This window comes from Lissotriton helveticus, chromosome 2_1 (genome assembly GCF_964261635.1).
Source record: "Lissotriton helveticus chromosome 2_1, aLisHel1.1, whole genome shotgun sequence".
Taxonomy (NCBI): Eukaryota; Metazoa; Chordata; class Amphibia; order Caudata; family Salamandridae; genus Lissotriton; species Lissotriton helveticus.
The window spans coordinates 39,318,087-39,345,391 of record NC_136059.1 but is presented as its reverse complement, the minus strand read 5'-3'; the positions used below and the strand labels follow the sequence as shown (position 1 = coordinate 39,345,391).

Sequence of the window (27,305 nt, the reverse complement as noted above, 5' to 3'; positions counted from 1 at the left end):
GTCCTGCTCCCACTGGCCACTACAGCCAGGTGCAGGCCCCCTCTGCAGGTGTCTGCCTTGGACGGGACCAGCAGGTCCAACAGCGGGGGGGTGGCCGGTGGAAGCCTGTGAGCAGGAAAATGGTGCCCTGGGGATACCTGCACCACAACAGGGTTGGTACCTCCCCCAGATGATGGAGAGAATGCCGGGGATTCACTGTATAGGAAAGAGCGTGTAGGAGAACCACCATCTGGGTCCTGGACGTGAGGGCTGTGAGGGAACGATGTCTGTGTTGGTCGGCGTGAGAGCCGGGGCTGGTTCACCCTATGCTGGGGACAGGCAATTGTTTGTTTTGGAGGAGGCTGACGAACGTTGCTGGGCGGAAGATGTGACTCCATGAATGATACTGGCAATGTGGTACGATTGCTGTTGATGGCATCCAAATCGTCATCCCGGACTGGATGGACATATAGTCGACATCCTCTTCCAAGTCTTCATCCTCAGTGACTTCCTCCGCCTTTTACACAGTTCTTGCTGCCGACATAACTGCCTGGAGTATCAGTAGATTTTCCCCTCTGATTCCCGTCGGCCCACACTGGTTGTAGGTCTGTCATCCTCATCCTCTTCATCCACTGGAACACAGAGGTTGCAACCGTGTTAGTGATTGATCTGGTATTACATGTGATGCAACAGAAGAGTTGGATTAACTGTACTTTGCATCAACAGATGAGGATCATGTGACCTGGTTAGTGTACCAATACAAATGACAGCTCTCACCATAGCACTGAGGTGTTAAACGGAGATGTACATTATACAAGCAAACTCATCAACTCCAGCCACAACTTTCTGTCCCTTCGCGATCACCCCTGTTCTCAAATGCTGAACCTGTCTACTCATTGATGTTATTGACATGGTTGTCCACGATCCAGCAGCTGTAGAGGGAAGTGACAAAATTCTCAATGATCAGCATTACTAATTGCCAAACATGCACATGTGACACTCATAATATGTATGTCACTTTATAAACAACATCTGCTGATTCCATACAGAAGGGGATCTTGATCTCTGTCATGGTTTAGTAATCTAAGCTAGTGACACACTTTATGCCTGAATTACCTCATGGACGGGTGCGAGAGGGTTTCACTGCTGCAGCCAGGATGTCATGCGTTCCCCGGGATGGTGTGCGTTGCACTGGTGTCATCCTGTCAGCAGCTGTGATGAGACATACTTGTCCATATTTCAGTACAACAGATGGTAGCTATGAGCTAACATGTCATTCTCAATAACCATTGACTGGATAATCCAGGACAATGTACGGCATGTTTCCCTCATGGGCTTTACATGTGGGCCCCTGCTCACATGTCGTAGTTGCCAGCTGTTACCTCTACACAGCACTGACATCAATAAGATGACACATCAACAGACAAACTTGTATGAGAAGGTTACTGAAATTTCAAGGAAGGGGATAAATGACTCCTCCGCATTACACTGATTACACATTCACCATTAAGACCAACAGGTTTCGTGAGTGTAATGTTGTCTGTTAGCAAGTCAAAAGTTGTTCATGTGTGAGATGTGCAATAGTCAGGTACATAATGTTTGTCATTTGTGCTTCCCTACCCAAGAAGTCACAAAGCTCATTTCTGACTGAGAGAACACAGATTTATTATGTCTATCCTTTGAGTGTCCTCTCTTTGCATACCCTAATTCCAACCCTGTAATTCACTATTAGGACATGCTACACACACCAGGGCATGTCCAACCTTATACTTACCATGCACCCTGCCTTTGGGCCTACCATAGGGGTGCCTAATATGAAGCAAAGGGAAGGTTTAGGGACTGGCAAGAGGGTTCACTGGCCAAGTCAACATGGCAGTCACAGACTGCACACAGGCCTTGCAATTGCAGGCCTGAGACACACTTTACAAACTGCTTCTGTGGGTGGCACAAACGGTGCTGCAAGCCCACCAGCAGCATTTGACTCACAAGCCCTGGGCGCACATGGTGCACATGGTGCACTGTACTAGGGGCAGACGGTAAATCAAATAACCCAATCATGGAATCACTAATCAATACATCAATTTAACATAGGGAGCACTTGCACTGTGGAACTGATTAGCAGTTGCACAGTGCCCAAAACATATAACCAGCAAAAACATATCAAAACAGAGGAGGCAATCCGTCAAAAATGGAAGGGAGACTCACGCCAAGGATGTCAGGTATAAGAAGGGAGAAGGATAGAGCTTGTCCATGCTCATTACTCCGAAGATAGGAGTGGAGAGCTTGTCCATACTGATCACTCCTCAGGTAGAATGATACAGCTTCTCCATGTTGGTCACACCTGAGAGAGAAAAACAGGGCTCATCTGTGCTTATCACTTCTCAGGTAGAAGAATAGAGCTCATCCATGCTAATCACAGTAAACCAACTGTAAATCTGTCCATGCTGATCACTCTAAAGAGATGATGGGAGAACATGTCTATAGTAATCTCTCTAACAATGAGAGGGCAGAGGACATCCATGTTAACCACTATGAAGGAAAATGGGGGGTCAGTTATATACTTCATGACTATGAGGCTTGGAGGGAAGAGATTTCCTCTGAAGATATGATGTCACTATGACGTAATTGGGGAGAACTAGTCTATGGTTCCGTTAAGTTCAACAGGAGATATTGTCCTTGTTGATTCATCTAATTATAAACTGTAAACTTGGGCATGATAATCAAGCAAAGATCATCATTGTTGATTGCTTTGAGGACACTTGTCTATGCTGACAAGCCTAAATGGTAGCTAGGAGACCACCTGTGCTGATCACTCTATAGATGAGTTGGGAGTGTGAATCTGTGCTGATCACTTATGAAAGGTGGGGAGAGATTATGCATACTCAATGCTCTGAAGCTAGGGAGGGGTGTTGGAAGAAACACCAAAGGAGAAATAGGCTCGGAGGGTTCATTGACACCTTTCCTGACAATTCAGCCCAACACACTATTTTACCCACCCCAAACACTGTTCAGTTAACATTTAGCTTTAAAATGTATACATTTCCATTTTACACAAAACGAGTGCATGTTAAACACTATTGTTCTAAAACATCTTCAAATGATATAGACTCATTATTGTGCCTCGAATCTGAAATCAAGAGATTTCACACAAATTTCTCACTTGAGCCATATAACTTCCCTCTTCCCAGTCGCGTAAGCGCACTGGACAAGATGGCCGCCTCCCGATAATTCTCTCGTTTTAGTCCACATTTTTGAAAAATTTTAACCCATTTTCAGGCTTTCTTATCTGCGCAGGGGGTCATAATTTCATCTCTGTGGCCAGTGCTTCATGTGGAGGTTGTAGTTGAGCCTTTCTGTTCAGTTTGAACGGCTTTTGGTTGTCCTGTGCTTTCCAGTGAGCTGTCCTGAGGAGTGCTGCAGGAGTTTCCTGTCAGGAGGGCAGTGACATTTCAAGGAAAGTGCGAGGCTGAGGCCTAAAACACACTCACTGCTAGTTTTAGCTGTTGCACAGTCTCCTCCTTTGATAATTTCTTGTTTAATTTTATTTTCTTCACATTTCAAGTGAGTTTGACGTCTTTTATACATATTTTGCAAGGAAGATATTAATATGGAAGGAAAGAATATGCTTATTACAACTAACAAACGTAAACAAACAATTTCTCCTCCACCAGTGAAGTAAAAAATTGTGGCTACCAATGAGCCTTCTTTAGTTACTTTATTGGAAGAATTACAAGCAGTACGCTCTAATACAGACAATTTTGATTTGGAAATAAAAATATTCGCAAGGACATAGCTAGTCTTTCAATGAAAGTCTCCAACAATCACAGAAAAATTCTGGATAATAAAGCAAAAATTGGCACTATGTTGCCTCCCACTGCAAAATGGAGCCCATGATTACTCTATTCCTTGAATTAGAAAATCGTAATAGGCAGTATAATTTGTGCATCTTTAATTTACCAGAAGGTGTTGAAGGTAGTGACATGCAGGCTTTACTTGGAAACGTTATTTCCTGGTCTTTTACAGTTCAATCAATCAGTTAATCAAGTTAAAATTCCCAGAACAAATTGAAATTGATAAAGCACGTAGAATTCCTTCTCATCGTAATTCAAGCAATGTTAAACTGTGCCAAGTCATTTTTAAAGTCCTCCGTCTCCATCATCTGGTACTAATCCGGAAAGCTGCAAGAGATTCAAGCTTTGATGGTTAATGGAAGTAACATTTTTATACATCACGACTTCACCAAGGAAACTGCTCAAATTTGCAGAGAATTCGGTGACCTTAGAAATCAACTAAGAAGCGTTGGCTTTAAATATGGTCTTTTTGATCCATCAATGTAGGAGAGTAGGGTCTGCTATCCTATGGTCACCCCAAATTTTTGCTTTTTGCTTCACTGGTTTTCGACTACTGAGGCTGTGGGCCTGCTGATCAGACCCCCAGCCTGCTGTTCTCTCACTAAATTACTGACACATGTGCTATAGGCACATACCAATTGGAAATGGACTCCTTGTCAGCCCCTGTATAATGCACTATAGGTGCCCAGGGCATAGGGGCCACCAAGGCCTACCAGGGGCTGCAGCATATCTTTTGCCACCCCTGGCTGGTTCTTAAATTGACACAACTGGCTGATCACTCAGCTGGGGTAAGGTGGTGTAATCACCCCTTGCTTAGATATAGTATACCTATATCTAAACCTATATCTGGACACATGTAAACCTGTGAGCCACTCCTATGGAAGGCCTCATCAATCCTGGAGGCAGAGTGCGTGGTTTTATGTGAGATGGAGCTCTAGCATGAGCTGAGCCTGTCTGCAGCTGTCGGGAACAACTCCCTAAGCTGTTTCAGGATAATGCCATACCATATACTCTTAAGTGCCTTATAATCCTCGCGGTTAAATAGCAACTTTGGTTTGGCTTTATCAAAACATGTCGTGTAAGGTGTCATACGATTTGGAATACTATCCCCTCGCCAGTTCTGGCGACGGGGATAGCATTCCACCCCTCTAGAGGGGTAAGACATGTTCCTTTACTGTAATGCGGTTAATTTCTCCAAAGACCTTAGATCCACAAAATGGATGCCTCTGCCACAGACAAATGTCTGGACCCCTGCAGCTGACCGAAACTCGGCCAAATGGGTCCTGGACAAAGGGTTTCCTGTCACAGGAGGGTGTCACCGCCCTCCAGACAGGAGATAGTGGATTGTAGCAGGGAGGTCTGAAAGAAACCAGACACTGCCTGGGGCGCACAAGGCTGCCCCTTGCATAATCCGGCCAAACCGGTTCTGGGGCACTCCAGCCCTCGTGCCAGGGCGGCCTGGATCAAAGGAAAGGGGTGTATCCACCCCCTTCCTGGGTCCCACCCATAGGGGGGGACCTAGCAGGTAATCACGCCCCCCAGATTGGAATAAGAGTGGGAGCAGTGCCAATGCACATCAGATTTCCTGGAAGAAACATTAGAAACAAAACTCTGGACGCTTGGACCTCCATCTCAACGTGGAAGCCCGAAGAATCTCCCTTGTGGTCAAGGAGTGACCACCCTGCAGCAGCAGGCACCATCCAGCCCTCGACGTCTACTTTGTTGCAGTTCCCGCCGGAACTCGAGCGACTGAGATCGACGAGATCAAGCTTGCCTGCCTTCCAACAGCCCGATCCACAGTCCCTGCAGAGCTGAGACCCGTGGAGGCGACCGGAAGCGTGGGGCACGCCATCTTGAATTGACCACGAGACGCTGACCGTGCAGCCCACGAGTGACCCTCGAAGCTGTGCACCGGGGTTTGAGAAGCCCCCACCCTGAGCTACTCCTGAGCCGAAGTTCAGCCCTCCACACTCGACGAGTGCTGCGTGGGGCCCTTCTGCTCCATTTGGCTCAACGCGTTGGCCCGGTCACTTGCCCGCTGGCTAGTGGTCCCTGTGCCGACGAAACTACAAAGAAGACTCGTGAATCTGGTTGCTCCAGATCCACACCAGCTCCCCTGAAAAGGAGCCCCGACTCTGACCTTCCTGGTCCGAGTGAGAAGCAATCTTCTGATCCCGCGTGGATTGCTCTTGCCAAGTGTTGTTTGCTCCAAACTTGAAGCCGACTGCACCGACGGTGAGAGCCTGCGTGGGACAGATCGTGACCTGCTCCTGGACGTCACAGATGCCCCAGAGCCCACGTGACAGCGGAGAGAAGCTCCTCGACGACCACCTGATTGCGCCCGACATTGCCTGGTTCCGTCCTGGTTCCACCCTGGTCACTGCTGAGTGACCCAGACTCTGTCCCCTCTGCTTTCAGGTACCCTTCGACTTGAGTCCATCCTTGGACTCCACCGGACACTTCATCTTCAACCCCCCTGCAGCCCTTTCAGCTTCAAGCACCAAGAGCCTGCGTGTCAAAACCCGACGCCACTTCGACCCTGTGCACCCACTTCCTGTGGGTGAGGTAACTTTGCTCCGCCGGTGTTCCCACACCGGTGCACATCTCTAGGGTCTGTGTGTTAAGTTTTGTCCCTCTAGGTCCAGCGGAAGTGTCCTTAAACTTTAACTTTATGACTTTTACGCACCATTGGTTAACATTGGTGCATGCGTGCGCTTTCCGCACATCTCCCGAATCCCGAGGGCCATTCCCGACTTCAGCATTGCTTGTCCTGACTGCTCCCAGCGATTCCCTAGGCCCTAGGCCTAACCACTGCTCGAGTGGCATCTCTTATACCACTTGTTTAGTATATGGTTTGAGTGGCCACCCGCCCTCATCCATAATTGTGCAACTTGTATGTTTAAACAGTGCTTTTGATTTAACGCTTGTGCCCCTTTATTCATAAAGAATACTGGGGATTGTTTTTAGTAATAAACACATATATTTTTATAATATATACTTGTGTGGTGTCCTTTCATTTGATATTACAGGATTGTATGTGGTAAAACAGCTCGCTTAACACGACCTCTTAAGTTAAGCCTTTAGGCTGCTTAGTCCATGCTACCCCTAGGATAGCTTGTCTAATAAGGTTGACTTACAACCAGACACCATAATGGATTGTTTGGTCTGATAATAGGTGGTTCCAGAATTGGAAACATCACCTATCAGGCCAACTTCTCACATTGGTGAGCAGCGGTGCGGATTTGAGCTTGCTGTTGTTTTACCATTGCAATCTTTGTATCAAATTGAAAGATCACATCAAGTACCTCTAGGTACATATAAATCAAAAGCTTAGCATATTAAGTTCTACTGAACTTAGTAGTTGTAGATTAAAGGGATTAGCACACCCTGACTACAACTCACTAGCAAGGTACAGTAGGAAAACACTTAGTGTAGGTAAGTGCACCACTTACACCTCACTAGCAGCCATGTCTGACACAGGAAAAGCCTCAGGGTCTACTCCTGTGACAGTTGACCTTACCCAGGCAACTTTTGGATATGACAAACTAACCCGAAGAGACTTGATTGCCTTGTGCAAAGCAAGAGGGTTAAAAAGGGGCAGAAGCCCAACCTGCCAAATCCTGGTAGAAATCCTAGAGCAGGATGACTTAGAAAGGGCAAAGGTAGCTTCCCTAGAAACAGGAAATGGAGGGAACCCCCCTGTAACTGACCCCCCTCAGGAGGAAGATGAGGAAGAAGAAGAGGAGGAGGAGGAGGACTCAGAAGTTGAGGACTTAGAAGATCAGGATCAGAGGGGTAGCCAGGTCCCAGTTGCCAGGCTTAGCCAGGCCAACTTAGACCTACTGGGGAATGGAGAGGGCCAGCACCTCCCCAGATCCCACAATGTTATTCTCCCAGGCAACAGAAGAGTGAGATCTCCCTCAGGGGATTCTCATATTTCTAGTGCCTCCAGAGAATCACAGAGAGGCATGACTGCTTCTCAAAAGCTAGAGCATAGGGCCAGAATGAGGGCTGTCAAACTCCAGATAGAGAGGGAGGAGGTAGCCTTGGCTCAAGCTAGACTTGCCTTGGCAAGAGAGCAGAAATTAAGTGGCTTAGATGCCACTGGTGGCAGCAAATTTCCAAGAGAAAAAGACAGGGGCTATGACAATAGAAACCTGACAAAAATGGTGCCCCCCTTTAAAGAAGGGGATGACATCCACAAATGGATGACTGCTCTTGAGAGAGCCTGCATGGTACAGCAGGTTCCTGAGGATCAGTGGGCTGCAATTTTATGGTACTCCTTTTCTGAGAAAGGGAGGGACAGGCTCCTCACAGTTAGACCTGAGGATGCCAAAAATTACACTGTCTTGAAGAGTGCTCTTATTGAAGGGTTTGGCCTAACCACTGAGCAATACAGGTTGTTGTTCAGAGACACCCAAAAAGCACAGACTCAAGACTGGACTGATTTCGTTGAGTGTGCCACTAAGGCTTTGGAGGGTTGGTTGCAGGGAAGTAAAGTTTCAGACTATACAGGATTGTACAATCTTATGATGAGAGAACAGATCCTTAATAACTGTACAAACCAGCTGTTGCATCAATACCTTATTGACTCTGATCTGACCTCTCCCCAAGAATTGGGAAAGAAGGCAGACAAATGGGTCAGAACAAGGATTAAGCAGAAACCCCAGAACCAAGGTGGTGACCAGAAGAAAACAGACCAGAAGGGTGGTAATCAGAATCAGAAAGATAAAGAAAAAGACCAGAAGTCTTCAGGCCCCCAAACTAATAGTAAGGAGGGTGGTTCCCAAAATGGAAACAAGAAGAAGAAGAACAAAGGTCCAAAGACACCTTGGTGTAATACCTGCAAATCAGTTTCACACTGGGGCAGTGAGTGCACCAAGGCAAATCCAGTTCCCACCACTACAGCTCCTAAAGCAACTGCAACCCCAAGTACAGTAAGCAGTGGTGGAACACAGTCCAAGGGTGTAGCTGGGTTGACCCTGGGTATTGAAGTAGGATCTGGCCTAGTCAGAATCCCTACACAGGCAGTTCTCCTGTATGATGTGGACATTGAGTTGCCCACTGCAGTAAGCCCCAGTAACCTGGGCAAATACAGGCAGACTCCCTTAATTAATGAGAAACTGGCTCAAGCCTACAGGGACACATGTGCCAGTGTCACAATGGTGACACCTGACTTTGTGGACCCTGGGCAGATTGTACTAGGTGAGAGCTACCTAGTGACCAATGCAAGCAACTCCACTACTTCCCATAGTGTGGCAGTTGTGAACTTCTCCTGGGGAGGGGTTGATGGCCTAAAGAAAGTTGTGGTGAGTGCAGACCTACCAGTAGACTGTCTGTTAGGCAATGACCTTGAAAGCTCAGCATGGTCAGAAGTGGAGTACAGGACTCATGCAGAAATGCTAGGGATTTTAGAGCATGTCCTTGCCATGACAAGGGCTCAGGCTAAGAAGTGCCTTCCTGAACCAGTGGTGGATCTTGGAACAATAGACCAACCACAACCCAAGAGAAGGAGCAAGAGAGGAAAGGCTGAGCCTTCCACCTTGCCCCAGGTTGAGGATCAAGTTTCAGAGGAAACTGATTCTGCAGTCCAGGAGGAGACTGTCTCTGAGGAACTTGAACCTGACCAGGTTGAGTTTCTGGGGACAGGGGGACCCTCCAGGGCAGACCTGAGGCAGGCTCAATTAGATTGCCCTTCCCTTGAACCCCTCAGACAGCAGGCTGCTGCTGAGGCTGCTGGGGATGCCCAAGGTACCCATACTGTGTATTGGGATGATGGACTCCTTTACTCAGAGGCTAGAGACCCCAAGCCTGGCATGACCAGGAGGTTGCTTATACCTCTGCAGTTTAGGGGGTTTCTTCTTACCTTGGCCCATGATATTCCCCTTGCAGGACACTTAGGCCAGAACAAGACATGGGACAGGCTTGTTTCACACTTTCACTGGCCTCACATGTCAGAGGATGTCAAGGAGTTTTGTCGCTCCTGTGTCACTTGCCAAGCCAGTGGTAAGTCAGGTGGCACAACAAAGGCCCCCCTAATACCACTACCTGTGGTGGGGGTTCCCTTTGAAAGAGTTGGAATTGATATTGTGGGTCCAATGGACCCCCAAACAGCATCTGGGAACAGGTTTATACTGGTGGTAGTGGATCATGCCACCAGGTATCCAGAGGCTATTCCCCTGAGGACCACCACAGCACCTGTGGTGGCAAAAGCCCTCATTGCAGTTTTCTCAAGAGTGGGCTTCCCAAAGGAGGTGTTATCAGATAGGGGCACCAATTTTATGTCCAGCTATCTGAAAGCAATGTGGAAGGAATGTGGAGTAAACTATAAGTTTACCACCCCATATCATCCACAATGCAATGGGCTTGTGGAGAGATTTAACAAGACCCTTAAAGGCATGATAAAAGGATTACCAGAGAAGCTCAGGCGGAAATGGGACATTCTTTTACCCTGCCTGCTCTTTGCTTACAGAGAGGTCCCACAGAAGGGGGTTGGCTACAGCCCTTTTGAACTTTTGTTTGGCCACCCTGTGAGAGGTCCATTGTGTTTGGTGAAGGAAGGATGGGAGTTACCTCTCAAAAAGCCCAAACTAGACATAGTGGACTATGTACTTGGTCTCCGCTCCAGGATGGCTGAATACATGGAAAGAGCATCCAAAAACCTGGAGGCCAGCCAAGAATTGCAGAAAGCTTGGCATGACCAAAAGGCTGTACTGGTAGAGTTCCAACCAGGACAGAAGGTGTGGGTACTGGAGCCAGTGGCTCCAGCAGCACTCCAGGACAAATGGAGTGGACCCTATCCTATCATTGAAAAGAAGGGAGAAGTCACCTACTTGGTGGACTTTGGAACACCCAGGAGCCCTCACAGGGTAATCCATGTGAATCGCTTGAAAGCATTTGTGGACAGGGAGGACATGAGCTTGCTCATGGCCACAGATGGGGATCAGAAGGAAGAGAGTGACCCTCTCCCAGACCTGCTTTCTCAGAACCCTAATGATGGTTCAGTTGATGGAGTAGCCTTGGCAGGCAGCCTCACTGACCAGCAACAGGTGGACTGCAGACAAGTTTTGCAGGCCCACAGGCATTTGTTTTCACTCACACCCAGCCAGACTAACTGGTGTACCCATGTAGTGGACACTGGTGACAGTCTGCCTGTGAAGAATAAGATCTACAGGCAACCTGACCATGTCAGGGATTGCATCAAGGCTGAGGTGCAAAAGATGTTAGAGCTTGGAGTGATTGAGCCATCAGAGAGCCCATGGGCCAGCCCAGTAGTCCTTGTGCCAAAACCTCATACCCAAGATGGAAAGAGAGAAATGAGATTTTGCGTGGACTACAGGGGTCTCAATGCTGTCACTAGGACAGATGCTCACCCCATTCCAAGAGCAGATGAGCTCATTGACAGATTGGCTTCTGCCAAGTTTCTGAGCACATTTGATCTGACAGCTGGCTACTGGCAAATCAGATTAGCTGATGAGTCAAAAGCCAAAACAGCATTCTCTACCCCTAGTGGACATTATCAATTTGTGGTAATGCCCTTTGGTTTGAAGAATGCACCTGCCACTTTCCAAAGGTTGGTGAACCAAGTCCTTACTGGGTTGGATGACTTTTGTGCAGCATATCTAGATGATATTGCTGTCTTTAGCTCCACCTGGGAGGATCACCTGATCCACCTGAAGAAAGTTTTGGAGGCCCTGCAAAAGGCAGGCCTAACTATCAAGGCCACTAAGTGCCAGATAGGGCAGAGTAAGGTTGTATACCTGGGCCACCTAGTAGGTGGAGGCCAGGTTCAGCCACTGGAGAGCAAAATCCAGGCCATACAGGACTGGGCTCCTCCAGTTACCCAGACACAAGTCAGAGCCTTCTTGGGCCTGACTGGGTATTACAGAAAGTTTGTGAAAAACTATGGGTCTATAGTGACACCATTAAATGACTTGACATCCAAGAAGATGCCAAAAAAGGTTCAGTGGACAGTTAGCTGTCAAAAGGCATTTGATGACCTGAAGAAGGCCATGTGCTCTGCACCTATCGTGAAGAGTCCTGACTACTCCAAACAGTTCATTGTTCAGACAGATGCTTCTGAGTTGGGGGTGGGAGCTGTGCTCTCACAACTTAATCAAGATGGTCAAGACCAGCCTATTGCTTTCATTAGCAGGAGGCTGACTCCCAGAGAGAAACGTTGGTCAGCCATTGAGAGGGAGGCCTTTGCTGTGGTTTGGGCATTAAAGAAGTTGAGGTCCTACTTGTTTGGAACTCACTTCCTGGTGCAGACAGACCATAAGCCCCTCTTATGGCTTAATCAGATGAAGGGTGAAAATCCCAAACTGCTCAGGTGGTCCATTTCCCTACAGGGGATGGACTTTACAGTGGAGCACCGCCCAGGGACTGACCATGGTAATGCAGATGGTCTCTCCAGGTACTTCCACTTAGAACATGAAGACTTATCTGGTCAAGGTTAGTTTAATGTCCCTGCGTTTGGGGGGGGTTGTGTAGGAGAGTAGGGTCTGCTATCCTATTGTCACCCCAAATTTTTGCTTTTTGCTTCACTGGTTTTCGACTACTGAGGCTGTGGGCCTGCTGATCAGACCCCCAGCCTGCTGTTCTCTCACTAAATTACTGACACATGTGCTATAGGCACATACCAATTGGAAATGGACTCCTTGTCAGCCCCTGTATAATGCACTATAGGTGCCCAGGGCATAGGGGCCACCAAGGCCTACCAGGGGCTGCAGCATATCTTTTGCCACCCCTGGCTGGTTCTTAAATTGACACAACTGGCTGATCACTCAGCTGGGGTAAGGTGGTGTAAGCACCCCTTGCTTAGATATAGTATACCTATATCTAAACCTATATCTGGACACATGTAAACCTGTGAGCCACTCCTATGGAAGGCCTCATCAATCCTGGAGGCAGAGTGTGTGGTTTTATGTGAGATGGAGCTCTAGCATGAGCTGAGCCTGTCTGCAGCTGTCGGGAACAACTCCCTAAGCTGTTTCAGGATAATGCCATACCATATACTCTTAAGTGCCTTATAATCCTCGCGGTTAAATAGCAACTTTGGTTTGGCTTTATCAAAACATGTCGTGTAAGGTGTCATACGATTTGGAATACTATCCCCTCGCCAGTTCTGGCGACGGGGATAGCATTCCACCCCTCTAGAGGGGTAAGACATGTTCCTTTACTGTAATGCGGTTAATTTCTCCAAAGACCTTAGATCCACAAAATGGATGCCTCTGCCACAGACAAATGTCTGGACCCCTGCAGCTGACCGAAACTCGGCCAAATGGGTCCTGGACAAAGGGTTTCCTGTCACAGGAGGGTGTCACCGCCCTCCAGACAGGAGATAGTGGATTGTAGCAGGGAGGTCTGAAAGAAACCAGACACTGCCTGGCGCGCACAAGGCTGCCCCTTGCATAATCCGGCCAAACCGGTTCTGGGGCACTCCAGCCCTCGTGCCAGGGCGGCCTGGATCAAAGGAAAGGGGTGTATCCACCCCCTTCCTGGGTCCCACCCATAGGGGGGGACCTAGCAGGTAATCACGCCCCCCAGATTGGAATAAGAGTGGGAGCAGTGCCAATGCACATCAGAGTTCCTGGAAGAAACATTAGAAACAAAACTCTGGACCCTTGGACCTCCATCTCAACGTGGAAGCCCGAAGAATCTCCCTCGTGGTCAAGGAGTGACCACCCTGCAGCAGCAGGCACCATCCAGCCCTCGACGTCTACTTAGTTGCAGTTCCCGCCGGAACTCGAGCGACTGAGATCGACGAGATCAAGCTTGCCTGCCTTCCAACAGCCCGATCCACAGTCCCTGCAGAGCTGAGACCCGTGGAGGCGACCGGAAGCGTGGGGCACGCCATCTTGAATTGACCACGAGACGCTGACCGTGCAGCCCACGAGTGACCCTCGAAGCTGTGCACCGGGGTTTGAGAAGCCCCCACCCTGAGCTACTCCTGAGCCGAAGTTCAGCCCTCCACACTCGACGAGTGCTGCGTGGGGCCCTTCTGCTCCATTTGGCTCAACGCGTTGGCCCGGTCACTTGCCCGCTGGCTAGTGGTCCCTGTGCCGACGAAACTACAAAGAAGACTCGTGAATCTGGTTGCTCCAGATCCACACCAGCTCCCCTGAAAAGGAGCCCCGACTCTGACCTTCCTGGTCCGAGTGAGAAGCAATCTTCCGATCCCGCGTGGATTGCTCTTGCCAAGTGTTGTTTGCTCCAAACTTGAAGCCGACTGCACCGACGGTGAGAGCCTGCGTGGGACAGATCGTGACCTGCTCCTGGACGTCGCAGATGCCCCAGAGCCCACGTGACAGCGGAGAGAAGCTCCTCGACGACCACCTGATTGCGCCCGACATTGCCTGGTTCCGTCCTGGTTCCACCCTGGTCACTGCTGAGTGACCCAGACTCTGTCCCCTCTGCTTTCAGGTACCCTTCGACTTGAGTCCACCCTTGGACTCCACCGGACACTTCATCTTCAACCCGCCTGCAGCCCTTTCAGCTTCAAGCACCAAGAGCCTGCGTGTCAAAACCCGACGCCACTTCGACCCTGTGCACCCACTTCCTGTGGGTGAGGTAACTTTGCTCCGCCGGTGTTCCCACACTGGTGCGATTCTCTAGGGTCTGTGTGTTAAGTTTTGTCCCTCTAGGTCCAGCGGAAGTGTCCTTAAACTTTAACTTTATGACTTTTACGCACCATTGGTTAACATTGGTGCATGCGTGCGCTTTCCGCACATCTCCCGAATCCCGAGGGCCATTCCCGACTTCAGCATTGCTTGTCCTGACTGCTCCCAGCGATTCCCTAGGCCCTAGGCCTAACCACTGCTCGAGTGGCATCTCTTATACCACTTGTTTAGTATATGGTTTGAATGGCCACCCGCCCTCATCCATAATTGTGCAACTTGTATGTTTAAACAGTGCTTTTGATTTAACGCTTGTGCCCCTTTATTCATAAAGAATACTGGGGATTGTTTTTAGTAATAAACACATATATTTTTATAATATATACTTGTGTGGTGTCCTTTCATTTGATATTACAGGATTGTATGTGGTAAAACAGCTCGCTTAACACGACCTCTTAAGTTAAGCCTTTAGGCTGCTTAGTCCATGCTACCCCTAGGATAGCTTGTCTAATAAGGTTGACTTACAACCAGACACCATAAGGGATTGTTTGGTCTGATAATAGGTGGTTCCAGAATTGGAAACATCACCTATCAGGCCAACTTCTCACAATCAATTATGAGAATTTGGAAGGATGGTATCTCAAAATCTTTTCAACACCCTTGGGATCTTCATGCTTTTTTAGATCAGCATTCTGATATCCATGCAAACATGCGTCACTTCTACTTAATTCATACATTTGAGTATTTCTATTCTAAGTCTATTTGTTGCTATTCTGCATGAGGGCATTGTCTAGGCTGGTCAATCTTGCATATGCGTGTGTGCGATTTTAAAATACTATTTATGTTTCTATGTTGTCTTTTTTATGTTTGTCCTTGTTTTTCCTTTTTTCCCCCTCTCATCTTCTTCTGGAGTTGCTCTTTAATCCATTAAGCTATATTTTTTCTTTCTTTTTTCTATCTTCTTTTTTTGCTGTTTATGTATAATATTAATCAAATTAAAAATGTTTCGTTTAATGTGTCATGGTTCTGTTCCAAACTCTCAGGGTCGGCTCAAGGCTTAAATGGGTCCACCTCTCGATCATCTCAATTCTGATAGCAGTGATAGCACAGAATTTTAAGGAAGATCAAGCGAGGGAAGGTAAGGAAGGGAACAGCAGGGAAGGAGACCTGCAAGGCAAATAAACACCATAAGGAATCATGACAATAGACTATCTCAAATAATAACCTTCTCCCTTTAATGCATCAGAATACCTGTAAAGAAAATATCTGTAACTGTCATTCACTGGAAAAGAAGAGTACATTCCTTCATGTCCTGATACTTATTTTGGATAGCAATGCAATAAGATTTCAACAAAACAATAAGGCCTTGCTTCAGAGGGGAGTGGATGGGGGCAGGGATTGACCCAATTCACACCATATCACAAAACCCTTATTAAATAGGAAAGGAAATATAATTATTCTTAATCATGTGCTCTTCTGATTCATATTCTTGCACATATTGTAACCATAGAGCATTTATCTCCGGAGTAGTATTGATGATTCTGCTGTTATATTATTTCATCAAAATAAGTGGCGTTTGGTTTGTTCTGAAAATCCTATAGTCCGATTACACTCTAAACACAAGCTTACTATAACAACGAGATAGCCTCAGTTACCACAAGGTTCCATGCGGTGGCTTACATCTATTCAGGTATAGATAACAACCCAACATCTGCGGACAATCGTAGATTCTGTAAAAGCTTTTTTCTGTGATCCAAAGTAGCTTCTACTCCAAACAAAAGGTGTTTCCAAATCATGCGCCCAACGATAATGATTGCACAGTAGCCAAGCGTATGTAACCATTTGGTCAATTCATATCTGAAACAGACTTTCTTTTCGGTTCGATACATCTAGAAAATTTAGATATTTATAAAGCTCAGGTGGTGAACATGTCACCCCTACCACAAGGCACTGTTCTAGCAGGACTTGTAGTCCAAGGTCTGGTGAAGCCACGATGATCGGAATAAGTAACAAGTGTCGGTCGTCTGAACCCTTCTTTTTTTTTTTGTAAATCTATTTTATTGAGTTTTAAGTTGCGGTACAGCATACAAGATCAGGCACTGTTGGGGAAACAGTCCAGCATTTATGGCTCAGTGCGTACATATATTAGATTAACCGTCCATGTCTAACGTAGAAGGCAAAATTGTCAAGGTCAATGTTTACAGGTACTCTTGCGAGTTTGCAGTAGCAACCAGGTGCATGAAGGAAAAGTGGATAATGCAAGTGGATAAGTACACACAATATTCACATCTTTAGCCTGTACATTAAGAGTCCTCTGAATCAGGAATATTGGCGAGTGTCTATTGCCATATGCCACTGCATGTATTTTTTCATTGATTCTGCAGGAATGCTGGTGTTCAGTTATAATTGAGGGCCAATCATAGATTCATAATTAAATTACAAAAATTGAGAACTGCACGTATAACAGGGAAGGGAAAAGATAAGTAAAGGGGAGGGAATGCACCACACATGTAACCAAACGTATAGCCCGTACCTCCCCTCTTTATTTCCATGTACAGAATTACCCACAGCTCATGCAGCTAACAACGTCCGGCTGGTCGTCTGAACCGTTCTTTATCCATCCGGTTCACAACGTCATCAATTTGCGCGTTGGCTAGCAAACGCTAAGCCAAATTGGGAAATGTAGTACCCCTTTGTGCCAATCTCTCGAGAGCTGCGTGCAGCACCAAACCTTTGCTGAATACTACTCCACTGTTGCCCCCACCAACATTACCGGGAGGTACTTTCATGTTTAACAGAGGACCATGTCCTCAATAATGTTCCCAAGGGGTCTAGCCGATCATAGTGAACCATAATGTTAACGGGTTACAATATCCTGTTAAAAGAACTAAAGTTTTAGATTATTTAACCAGGTATAAAGGTGACTTTGCCTATTTCAAGATACTCATATAGATGATACAGTTTTATCATAAATGAATAAACGATGGGTGGGTAATATTATTTCTTCTCCTGCAGTTTATAGGAAGAACGGTGTTGCTATCCTTTTTACAAAAAAGTTAAACGTTCATACACTATGTAAATGTTCAGATCTAGAAGGTTGTTATATTATAGGAAAAACTAAAATTGATACTACCATTTTTCATATATTTAATGTCTCTTGTCCAACCAATGATAATCCTACATTTTGGTCTATCTTTCCTTCTGAAGTGATTACAATAGGTAATGTTCCACTTATTATTGGTGGTGACTTTAACTTAATATGTGAATCCCTATTGGATAGATATTCTCAAATGAAATATTGTCTGCCTAAAGCTTTTTTGCTTTTAAAATCCATTTTTAAAATCAACCAAATTGGTAGATATTTGGCGTCTACATCACCCAAAAGAAAAACAGTTTACATTTTTCTCTGACCCTCAAAATTCGTACTCTTGAATTGATTATTTGTCAATTTCCCGTTCATTAATTCAATCATTTTAAGATCCTAAAATTGATATTTCTGACCATGCTCTTATTTCAGGGGTTTTACAACTCAGTGCCACCTAACAATCCCACTCTTGCTGGCGTATGAATACGAATGTTGTTCTTAACAACAAAAATAAATCCACACTTCTGTCAGCATTACATGAATATTTCTCTTTCAATCCAGAAGGATCAACTTCACATGTAAATTGTGGGGATGCTTTTAAGCTATATGTCAGAGGGGTAACTATATGAATTATGGCACATGACAAAGCTTTTCACGCTAAACTTAAAGAATTAAAGAAACAAATAGCAAAATTGGAACGCCTCTTTATTTTGTCTAAGGACAATAAATACAAAATGCAATTAAAATAATTTAGATACGAGTTTAACTCTTTGTTAAGCAGAAGAGCCGGTGTACAAATTTCCAATAATAAGGCTAAACTTTGTTTTAAAGCCAAGAGATCTGGTCGAATTTTAGCAAAATATTTATGCATTAAAAAAGATAAAATTCAAATTAATGCACTTCATGGCTTAAATGGTAAATTGGCATTATTAGAAATTGTTAATGAATTTTTGATCTACTATTCAAAGTTATATAGTAATCCCCCAGTTACAGATATGTTTAGTATTAATAATTTTTTACAAGACTACGGCTTACCGAAAATTACCCAGTCAATGAGAGAAAAATTGGATGTACCAATCACATTAGAAGAAATTAATTTAGCTATTATATCTCTTGTAATGGGTAAATCATCCGGGACCGGACTGTATACCTGCTGAATTTTATAAAGAATTATTTTCCTTACCTGCTGCCTCATTTACGCCTCGTATAAGCTATAAAAAATTGAAAATTGCAAAATGTAATGCTGGTTTTGGTTCATTCGATTTCTTTAATTATCAAAGTGTTTATTTTAAAACAAATCACCTTTTGGTTCATCAATACAGAGTTTAACTCTACACCTTCATCGCTTCTCATTGAGAAAGGTTTGATATCACTGTTTCCATTACCTACGTTACTTATTATTTCTTCTTCTAACTCTTAGTACATTGATCTCCATTACTAAAATCTACAAAAGTAAAATTACAGGATTTAGATTCTCTATTTTAAAAATCTATCTCTCACACCTTAAATATGTCCTTATGGTATAATCCTGTTATAAAACTTAATTGAAACATACCATTTTGGCAATATTGTAGGGCAAACATTCTGCCAGCTACAACTTCACACACATGGCTAGATCCTAGCTGCACACTACGCAAGTCCTAACTTGAGGGACGGTAACATATGTGTGGGGGCCCCAACCCAAGCAAATACTGTAAATACCCAACCTAGCAAATACATACTGAACCTTCCACCTGCATCCTGCCCATTTGTTTGCATAGTTGCAGGTGTACACACACTTAAGAAAAACCAAACTGAGACATGGTACCAACTCCGCAATAACTGCGTTGACTGGTTATCCAAACATAAGTGATACAGTGTGGCTGACGCAAATAATATCATCATGGTTCGTAGGGTAAGCTGGGTTGGCTTCTCTGTCAAAAACATCGAGGGGACTCTATTGTTGTTAACTTTCCAAACCCTGCAATGGCCAAATCCTTACTAAAGGTACAGGAAGATACATGCATTGGCCCCAGTAATATTTGCTTGCTGCCGTTGGGATATTTTTATAGACCAATTGTTAGCCTACAAACGAATGATGGTGCACCCTTACTGTGGCATAATAGGTTCCTGCCTCTATCTACTCTAGATGCCCAAGACTGACTTGCACCCATAAGGTTATTAAATGAAGTCAATAGTCTACTTGATGCTTGTCAACCGGGAGGTGCTCAAATCCAAATAGGACTGGTACCGAGTATAATTAGTTGGAGCGTTGCCGGCCTGGCGTCTAAATTGAATTTACCAGATTGGATTGAAATAGTTGAAAATCAGGATAATATAATGATGCAGGAAACCTGGGCCACCAAGGATCTCCACTTAGAAGGGAATGTTTTAATATTGCTGTGCCGGTTCCCAAGGTAGGGCGTCCATCTGGTGGACTTTTAATATGGGTGGTACTGTAAATGTTTTCGATACACAAAATTCTAATCTACAAGCACTGATCTATACAAGGGGAATCTCCATATGTTTAATCAACTTTTACAACAATGATTTTTATTCTGTGCCAAATGTTAATTTTAATAATTTGTTTAATTTTATCTTAACCCTACGAAACCTCAAGGCTTTTTCTAATGTTGTTGGTATTTGTGTGGTGGGGAGATTTTAATGCCAGGATTCCAATGGGCAACAACCCAACAATATTCCCGACTACCAGTCTGTCTCGGTGTACTAGGGGACAGAACTATTTGATTATCTATATAATCATAAACTAGTTAACCGCATGGATATTGCTGCCGTCCCCGATAAAGATAATCGCATTGAACCGACATATAGAGGCAGGGGTTGTGCCTCTACGTTTGATTATGGTTTTATTTCCTCCATCTTAGAAGACTGTTTGTTAAGTGCTGAGGTCATGCCGACCCATCATGGCAACCACAATCCTATTAGAATATTATTGAAAATTGTTCCTAAGCCTGTAAACAATAAGCAGTGTGGCGCTAAGAACTTGTTACCCTCCACAGATAATTTGAGATTAGTTTGGCGGGGTATTGATAATAACAAGTTATTTGTCAATATGTTAACTGCTTACTCACCAGTTGTCGACACTTGTTTGACATTTAAAGACCATAACCCGGATGTAATCGGTGCTTTTACCCAACTGTGTGAGGGTAGTAAACGGTTGTTGTCAAGGCCTACTACGAAACCTCGAACGGGATCGAGATGGTTTGATAGAGTCTGCTCATTAGCTAACAGAAAGCTCCGCAAGGCACTGTCAACAACCCCTAGGGACCTGGCTCTTGTTAAATCTCTGAGACACCATTACAAGACAGTAATTACATGAAGGAAAGATGAAATCCTAAAGAATCATTGGGATAGCTTAGCGTGTAGTGCATCTTTAAAAAATGGAAATGGCTTTTGGGCGGCAGATAAGAAGCTTCTGACATTGGGACATCCGCTGACCGCTATTACTTGCAATATATCTAGCGATTTATGGGTGACTCATTTTTCCAAAATCTACTCGGTCCCAATTGGAAATGAGGATTCATATGAATATCATGCTCCTACCCCAATTGATATAACTTTGCTAGAAATGGAGGATGCAATCCAACAAAGTTTGGGTAACAAAGCCCCGGGCCCTGATGCGTTGTCCATTGATCTTATTAAAACCGAACCAGATTTTTGGACACCTCTTTTATTGAATGTATTCAATAATTTAACGTATGCAACAATTCCGAGTACGTGGTCCATGAGTATCATTGAACCCATTTTTAAAAAGGGTGATCGTTCTAACCCCAGCTGTTACAAACCTATCTCCCTCATCGATAACACCCTGAAAATCCTGGGTAGGATTCTCTATAACAAGATATGGTCATGGGCCGATGTAGATAAGATTTAAAGGCCGTGTCAACTGGGGTTTAGAAGTAAAGTAGGCACTAAACCTAAATTTGATTATCGGCAAGTACACTGTTGCAAAAGAATCCCCTATATATCTCGCCTTTATGGACCTTACTACTGCGTTCCACCTCGTCAACAGGTCACGATTACGGAGTATTCTTTTAAAACAAGGCCTGGAAGAAGCCCTAGTCCACTTTTTAGCGTATTTGCACAGAGATCTGCATGCCCGGGTGAGGATCAGTCAGGACGGGTACGTACCAAGTCACATCAAAATTGATAGAGGAGTTAGACAGGGGTGCGTTCTAGCACCCCTTCTTTTTATTCTATATATTAATGACTTACATGACTCACTAGTAAAACTCACTCACGATGTCCCGAGAATAAATGGCAATACACTCCCCGCATTATTGTATGCGGATGACGCGGTTTTAATGGCACGCACCGAAATGCCCTAAGCATTTTAGTATGAGGTTTTGTAGATTTTATGGCTCTTTTAGACTTAAGGACTCATTTAAAAAAATCTTTTTTAATGGCTTGCGGTCCGATAAAGCGCTCTATTAAAAAAATCACTGTAAATTTGGATAGTTTACAAAGCACTTGCACTTTTTCTTATCTTGGCTCAGTTTACGCTACTAATGGCTCCTGGTCTGACCACGTGGCACACAGCAGAAGTAAGAGTTGTCATGAAGTATTTACACAATTTTGGGTCTACCCCAACCCAAAAGGTCTGAAGTAGTTTTAGCCCTTAAGAACATTTTTAAACTACAGTGTGCCCCCACTGCAACCTATGGAGCAGAAATTTGGGGTTTTACCAAATGTAGTAGCATTCAAAGTGAAGAAAACAGACTATGCAGGAAACTTTTGGGAGCCCCGGTGTCCTGCTCTGTATATGTGTGCCAGAAAGAACTGAAACTCCCCTATATTGAAGATTATATTAGGGCGCGTCCAGCACTGTTCTGGGTTGCAATTTGGAAGAACAGCGCAGCAACCGTCACCAGAGACATAATAATTGATTGTCTTAGATGTGGGAGGGGACATATCATGGCTCGCTGCAGTAAAAAATAGCCTTACGAGCGTGAACCACGTAGGCATCTTTTCAAACCCAATCCAATCCGAGTTAATTAGTAAAAAGGCGATACAAGAGGCACTATATAAAAAGTATAGTGATGAAAGGCATCAGAGAGAGATCAAGAAAACTTCAGTTGAAAGGCATATGCCCATAGAGAATTGTTCTCACTTGCTTCCCAGATACCTTTTAAAACCTATAGGACACTGGGAAAGAGGGCTGCTATTTCGCTTACGGGCAGGCACTAGGAAATATTTATTATGTTTCCCTCTGGGCTACATTGCTGATCTTGATGCACTGCCCTGCCATGCAACGCAAATACTAATCAAACAATGCTGCATTTTTTATTCTTTTGTAGTTTCTATTCTAAATTTACAAAAGGCTTTTTGATACCTTTTTTTTAGAAAACGCACCATTTTCAACATCAGGGCAGCCTACACGGAAGTGTTTAAACTACAGGAAGATTAATTAATTTTCCGCATTGGTTCATTTCTGAAGTCAGCTGTACTGTCAGGCAGAACTATGGGTACTCAATGAAGGTCAGCAGAATTGCATATTATCTTTGTAATGTTGATAAACGCACCCTATCGATTTTGAATATATGATACATCCCGTCAATTGTTGTCCATTTTAGTCATTGTTATAAACGAACTGTACCTCTTTGCCTTAATATGTCTTTATGTATGGATTGTCTTTCTTCTTTTTATTGTGCTTTTATGGATATTCTATATTCAAATAAAGATATTTTGATTTGAATTGAAATGACTACTTGCTATCTGCTGCTCTAAAATCAGTTACTGCCAATTGGAAAAACGAAAATTGTCAATTCATTCATGGTGGTAGTGGATAATTTGTACCAGAAACGGATCTGATCTGACTGTGTTGGGTATTGTTCACAACACATCCACTTTTCCATCTTTTTGGAAACCAATTGATAATTATACAGCATTATACTATTAAGGGTTTATCTTACATAATAAATATAGTTTGCTGGATTTTATTATGTGGCTCTGTTATTATATGCTTGTTAAAATAGCTACTGATTCCCCCTTTTATTTTCTTATTTTTAGTTCCTATTATACTGCAATTTTCATTGTATAGATAAAGGCATTATTATATTGGATTATTATAAATTTCAATTTACCTCATCAGTGCTCTTTTTGTTTGATCTATTGCCTTATCATAAATTCAATAAAATATATGTTGAACACAATAACTTCCCTCTTCCCACTTAGTGTCATCTCTACATAGCAATATGACCATTTAATATGTTTTTGCATAAAAATAATAACTTTTCAGGGATAAGTATTTTCTCAATAAAGCACAATTCATGGAAACAAAACAATTAAAAATGCAACATAAACAAGCTCCACTTTGACATGATCCTGTTGTATCTGTTTTCAGAGTTCCACTGATCCAAACACACTTGAGCCCAAGGATGATCTGACTCCTGATGCCATCCAGTTCCTCCAGCAGTTGGGCAGCAGCGCCACACGGGTATCTGAGGTGGTGAGATCCAAGGACCCAGCAATCTACAAGGCCATCCAGGAGGGCTTCAACCGAGTGAACCAAAAGGCAGTTTCCAATGCTCAAAGGGTGCAGAAATGGGTCATATTGGAAAAGGATTTTTCTGTTGATGATGGAGAGCCAAGTAAGTACCCACATTAGAGTGGAGAGATCAACTGCAGTATACACAGTAATGGGTCACCACTAGGGGAGTACCCATAGTATGTAATAGGAGAATTTATGAAAGCAGAGTGATTAACTGTACACATCTCCATTTATGGGAGAGAGCTACCTATGAATCCACAGTATCTAAAGGGGAACTTCCATAACAGCCTAATTATCACAGGGGAGAGTTAGCCGAGTACCCACATGATAGCCGAGTGATACTCCACCTAGTGATGCTAGGTGAGTACCCACAGTGTGTAAGCAAAATATATATAGATATTTTTGAGACATACTCCATTGCTGATGCAATGTGAAAATATTTATTTCTTAATTCATTTATTGATTTACAACAAGAAATTTGGCAGATGAGTTTCGGCAAGTCTGCCTTCAACTGGACCTTATACTAGTGAAACGTTATGTCCTAGCACTAGCCCATTCTTTGAATCAGTCCAACTTTGCTGTCTGTTGAAAAAGGAACTGGAAAACAAACATATCCCCGGAGGCTATTAATCATTCTTATTAGTAATTCATTCAGGCATAGTCTCATTTTGATAAACAGCTTTTATCATCCATGCTATGTTGCAATAATACAGGCTTTCAATCAAATATAATACAAGACACAAGCATGTATCATCTAGTGATATCATAGAACTAAAATTCAAGCCTGGCTTCAATGTTGTGTCCCCAGGGGGACCTCTGTTCCCAAGAGCAGTATTAACCTTGATTTAGTCCTGCTGAGTAGCTTCATTCCTCAATTATTTTCTTTGTCATCTTTTTTATGTTTTTTATACTGCAATATATCAATTCATCAACATGTTGTAAATGTATTTCCTTGGAAATGTTTATCTATTGCTAATGTTGAGTCCCCATTTCCACTGGATCTCAGATATTGCAATATTCTTAATTGTATTATTGGTGTAGGTGGCTGGCTTAGTATATGGTGCACACTTACTTAAGTGAAGCACCTTGCATTAATCCCGGCAACCCTTATGGGGATTTTAGTGGTTTTTGATAACCGTTGAAAGTTCTCACAGTGGTAGGTGTGGAGAGCAGACTCCATGCTGATTTTGAAGGAGTGATAAGCAGCTTGTTTTACCAGTTCTAATCATGTAGTGTAGGTTAAATTAAAAAGAACCACACAGTGTGTATATCAAAATAAGTCTATTTATTTCAAATTGGTATATCTCGGACCCGGATATATAATCACAAATACACAATAATACTTCAATCGCAATAAGGAAAGTAGCGCAAAATACAGTGGTCTCCAGGGTGAGACCAAACCATATATTAGGAAAGTGGAATGTGAACTATAACCGATGTCAGGACTTTTCCCAGGAGACTCAAATGAGCTGGGGACACAAGGGGCCACCCAAGGTAAGTACCCAGGAACCCCACGGAGGCTGTGTGTTGAGTGAAAACACAGCTGCTGTCCAATAGAAGTCAACGGGAAAGTTGCTGTTGCAGTTTTGGAGAAGAAGGACCCTTCCCAGTGGACACTGAAGTAATCCCATGGAAGACAGAAGGTTGGCGAGTCATCCCGTCCGTGGATAAACCATTAACCAGGATACCTACACCAGGGAAGCCGGGTGCATAGGTGCAAAGTGATGTCGGAAACCGCTGTAGTCCACAATTGGGGACCTCAGGAAAGATGCCGCTGGAGAAGACTGTACAAGAGTCCGGTGGAATCCAAGGGTGGATTCTTGAAGTGAAGAACCTGTAAGCATAGTGTCTATTTTATGCCACTTGGAGGTGACCAGGAGGCACGGAACAGCAATGTCCACCAATGACCGACTGTTCAGGAGAGATGACAGTGACCATATCACTGCAGCTGTGAGGACCAGATGATGATGAGGAAGACCAGGAGCTGTGCACGTGCTGTCCCACATCAGAAGTCGAGACCAAGGGAGTTGGAGTCCGGCAAGAGCACCAACAAGCCTTGGCAGCTGCAGCAGGTGTGGAAAGCGAAGAAGGAGCAATGCTGAGACTAGCAAGGTCCAAGGGACTCAACACAGGCAGGGAAGTCAAAGCAGAGCAGGCCCTGGGCAAGCAGGGGAGCCCACGGGAGCAGAAGACGACCCTCAAGAAGCAGGCCCACAGTGCAGAGGATGTGGTGAGGACTCTGTACTTGGCAGGAAGAGATGCTGGAGGCTCTAGCTTCTTTTAGCTTTTAGTCCTGGAGTGCAGAGCCAACAATCCATGACAACGGCAATTAGTCAAGGTGCACAGGGATTTGGTCCCAGCGGTTCCGACAAGGGATACTGACCCAAAAATTGCAGAGGACAGGTTAGGCCTCGAGGAAGTTGTGGAACCACCACCTGTGTTGCTGAGCCTTTCAAAGTCCGTGGGACGTCATGAGCAGCAGACCGGTCAGCATCATTGCGGTGCCTGCAGATCCAGGGGAGTGACTTGTTCACTCCAAGGGAAATTACTTCGGGTGTCCTTGATTCCCATAGGTCTGTTGAAGATCCTGGAAGAAGCACAGACAACGATGAAGACTAGTAGAACAGCAAGACCAAAGCAGCAGGAGTCTTCCTTGATGCAGTCTTGGTCCCAGGTGAAGTCCAGCGAAGTCCAAGTGTCCAGAAGGTCAAAGAGAAACATGGTTTCAGGCTTGAGTTTTTTCCCACGACGAATCTGAAGAGCTACCCACAGGTAAGCCCTTACATATCCTAGAGAAAGGCTTGGAACGACTCAAAGGTCCCTCCCAGAGGAGGGGCTGGGCAGAGCAGAGGATTCTCCCATGTCCTTTGTCCAGTTTCACGCAAGAGCAGGAGCTAAGGGACTCCCTGAACTAGTTCCAACTGCAATATGCAAGGAGGGCACCAAATGTGCCTTCAAAGCAGTCTGGTGGTGCTGGCAAGCGCCCCCACCCTCAACCCAATACACTAAGTTCTGTCTGGGAGGGTTGTATGTTGTTACAACGCATTCCGTTGCAACGCATGCCTTTTCCACGCATGCGTTACAACGGAATGCTTTTTCAACGCATAACCTTTACCACGAATATTCCTTTACCACGCATACCTTTACAACGATTTTCGTTGTAAATGTATGCTTGGTAAGGGAATACTCCTGTTAAAGGTTATACCCCTTACGTGACTCCCCATACCCAATCCTTCTTATTTTTACCCCTTCCCTTAACCCTTTTAAATATATATTTTTTA

The 27,305-nt window shown here is 44.5% G+C and overlaps 1 protein-coding gene across 1 annotated transcript in view; it reads left to right on the top strand.

Annotated features, from left to right (window-relative positions):
* LOC144819194 (long-chain-fatty-acid--CoA ligase ACSBG2-like) overlaps positions 1–27,305 on the top strand; it is a 364,803-nt gene that overhangs the window by 266,382 nt on the left and 71,116 nt on the right. Inside the window, exon 12 of the mRNA XM_078677171.1 lies at positions 23,878–24,124. Within this exon, the coding sequence (XP_078533297.1) occupies positions 23,878–24,124 (247 nt within the window). The remainder of the gene's footprint in view (positions 1–23,877; positions 24,125–27,305) is intronic.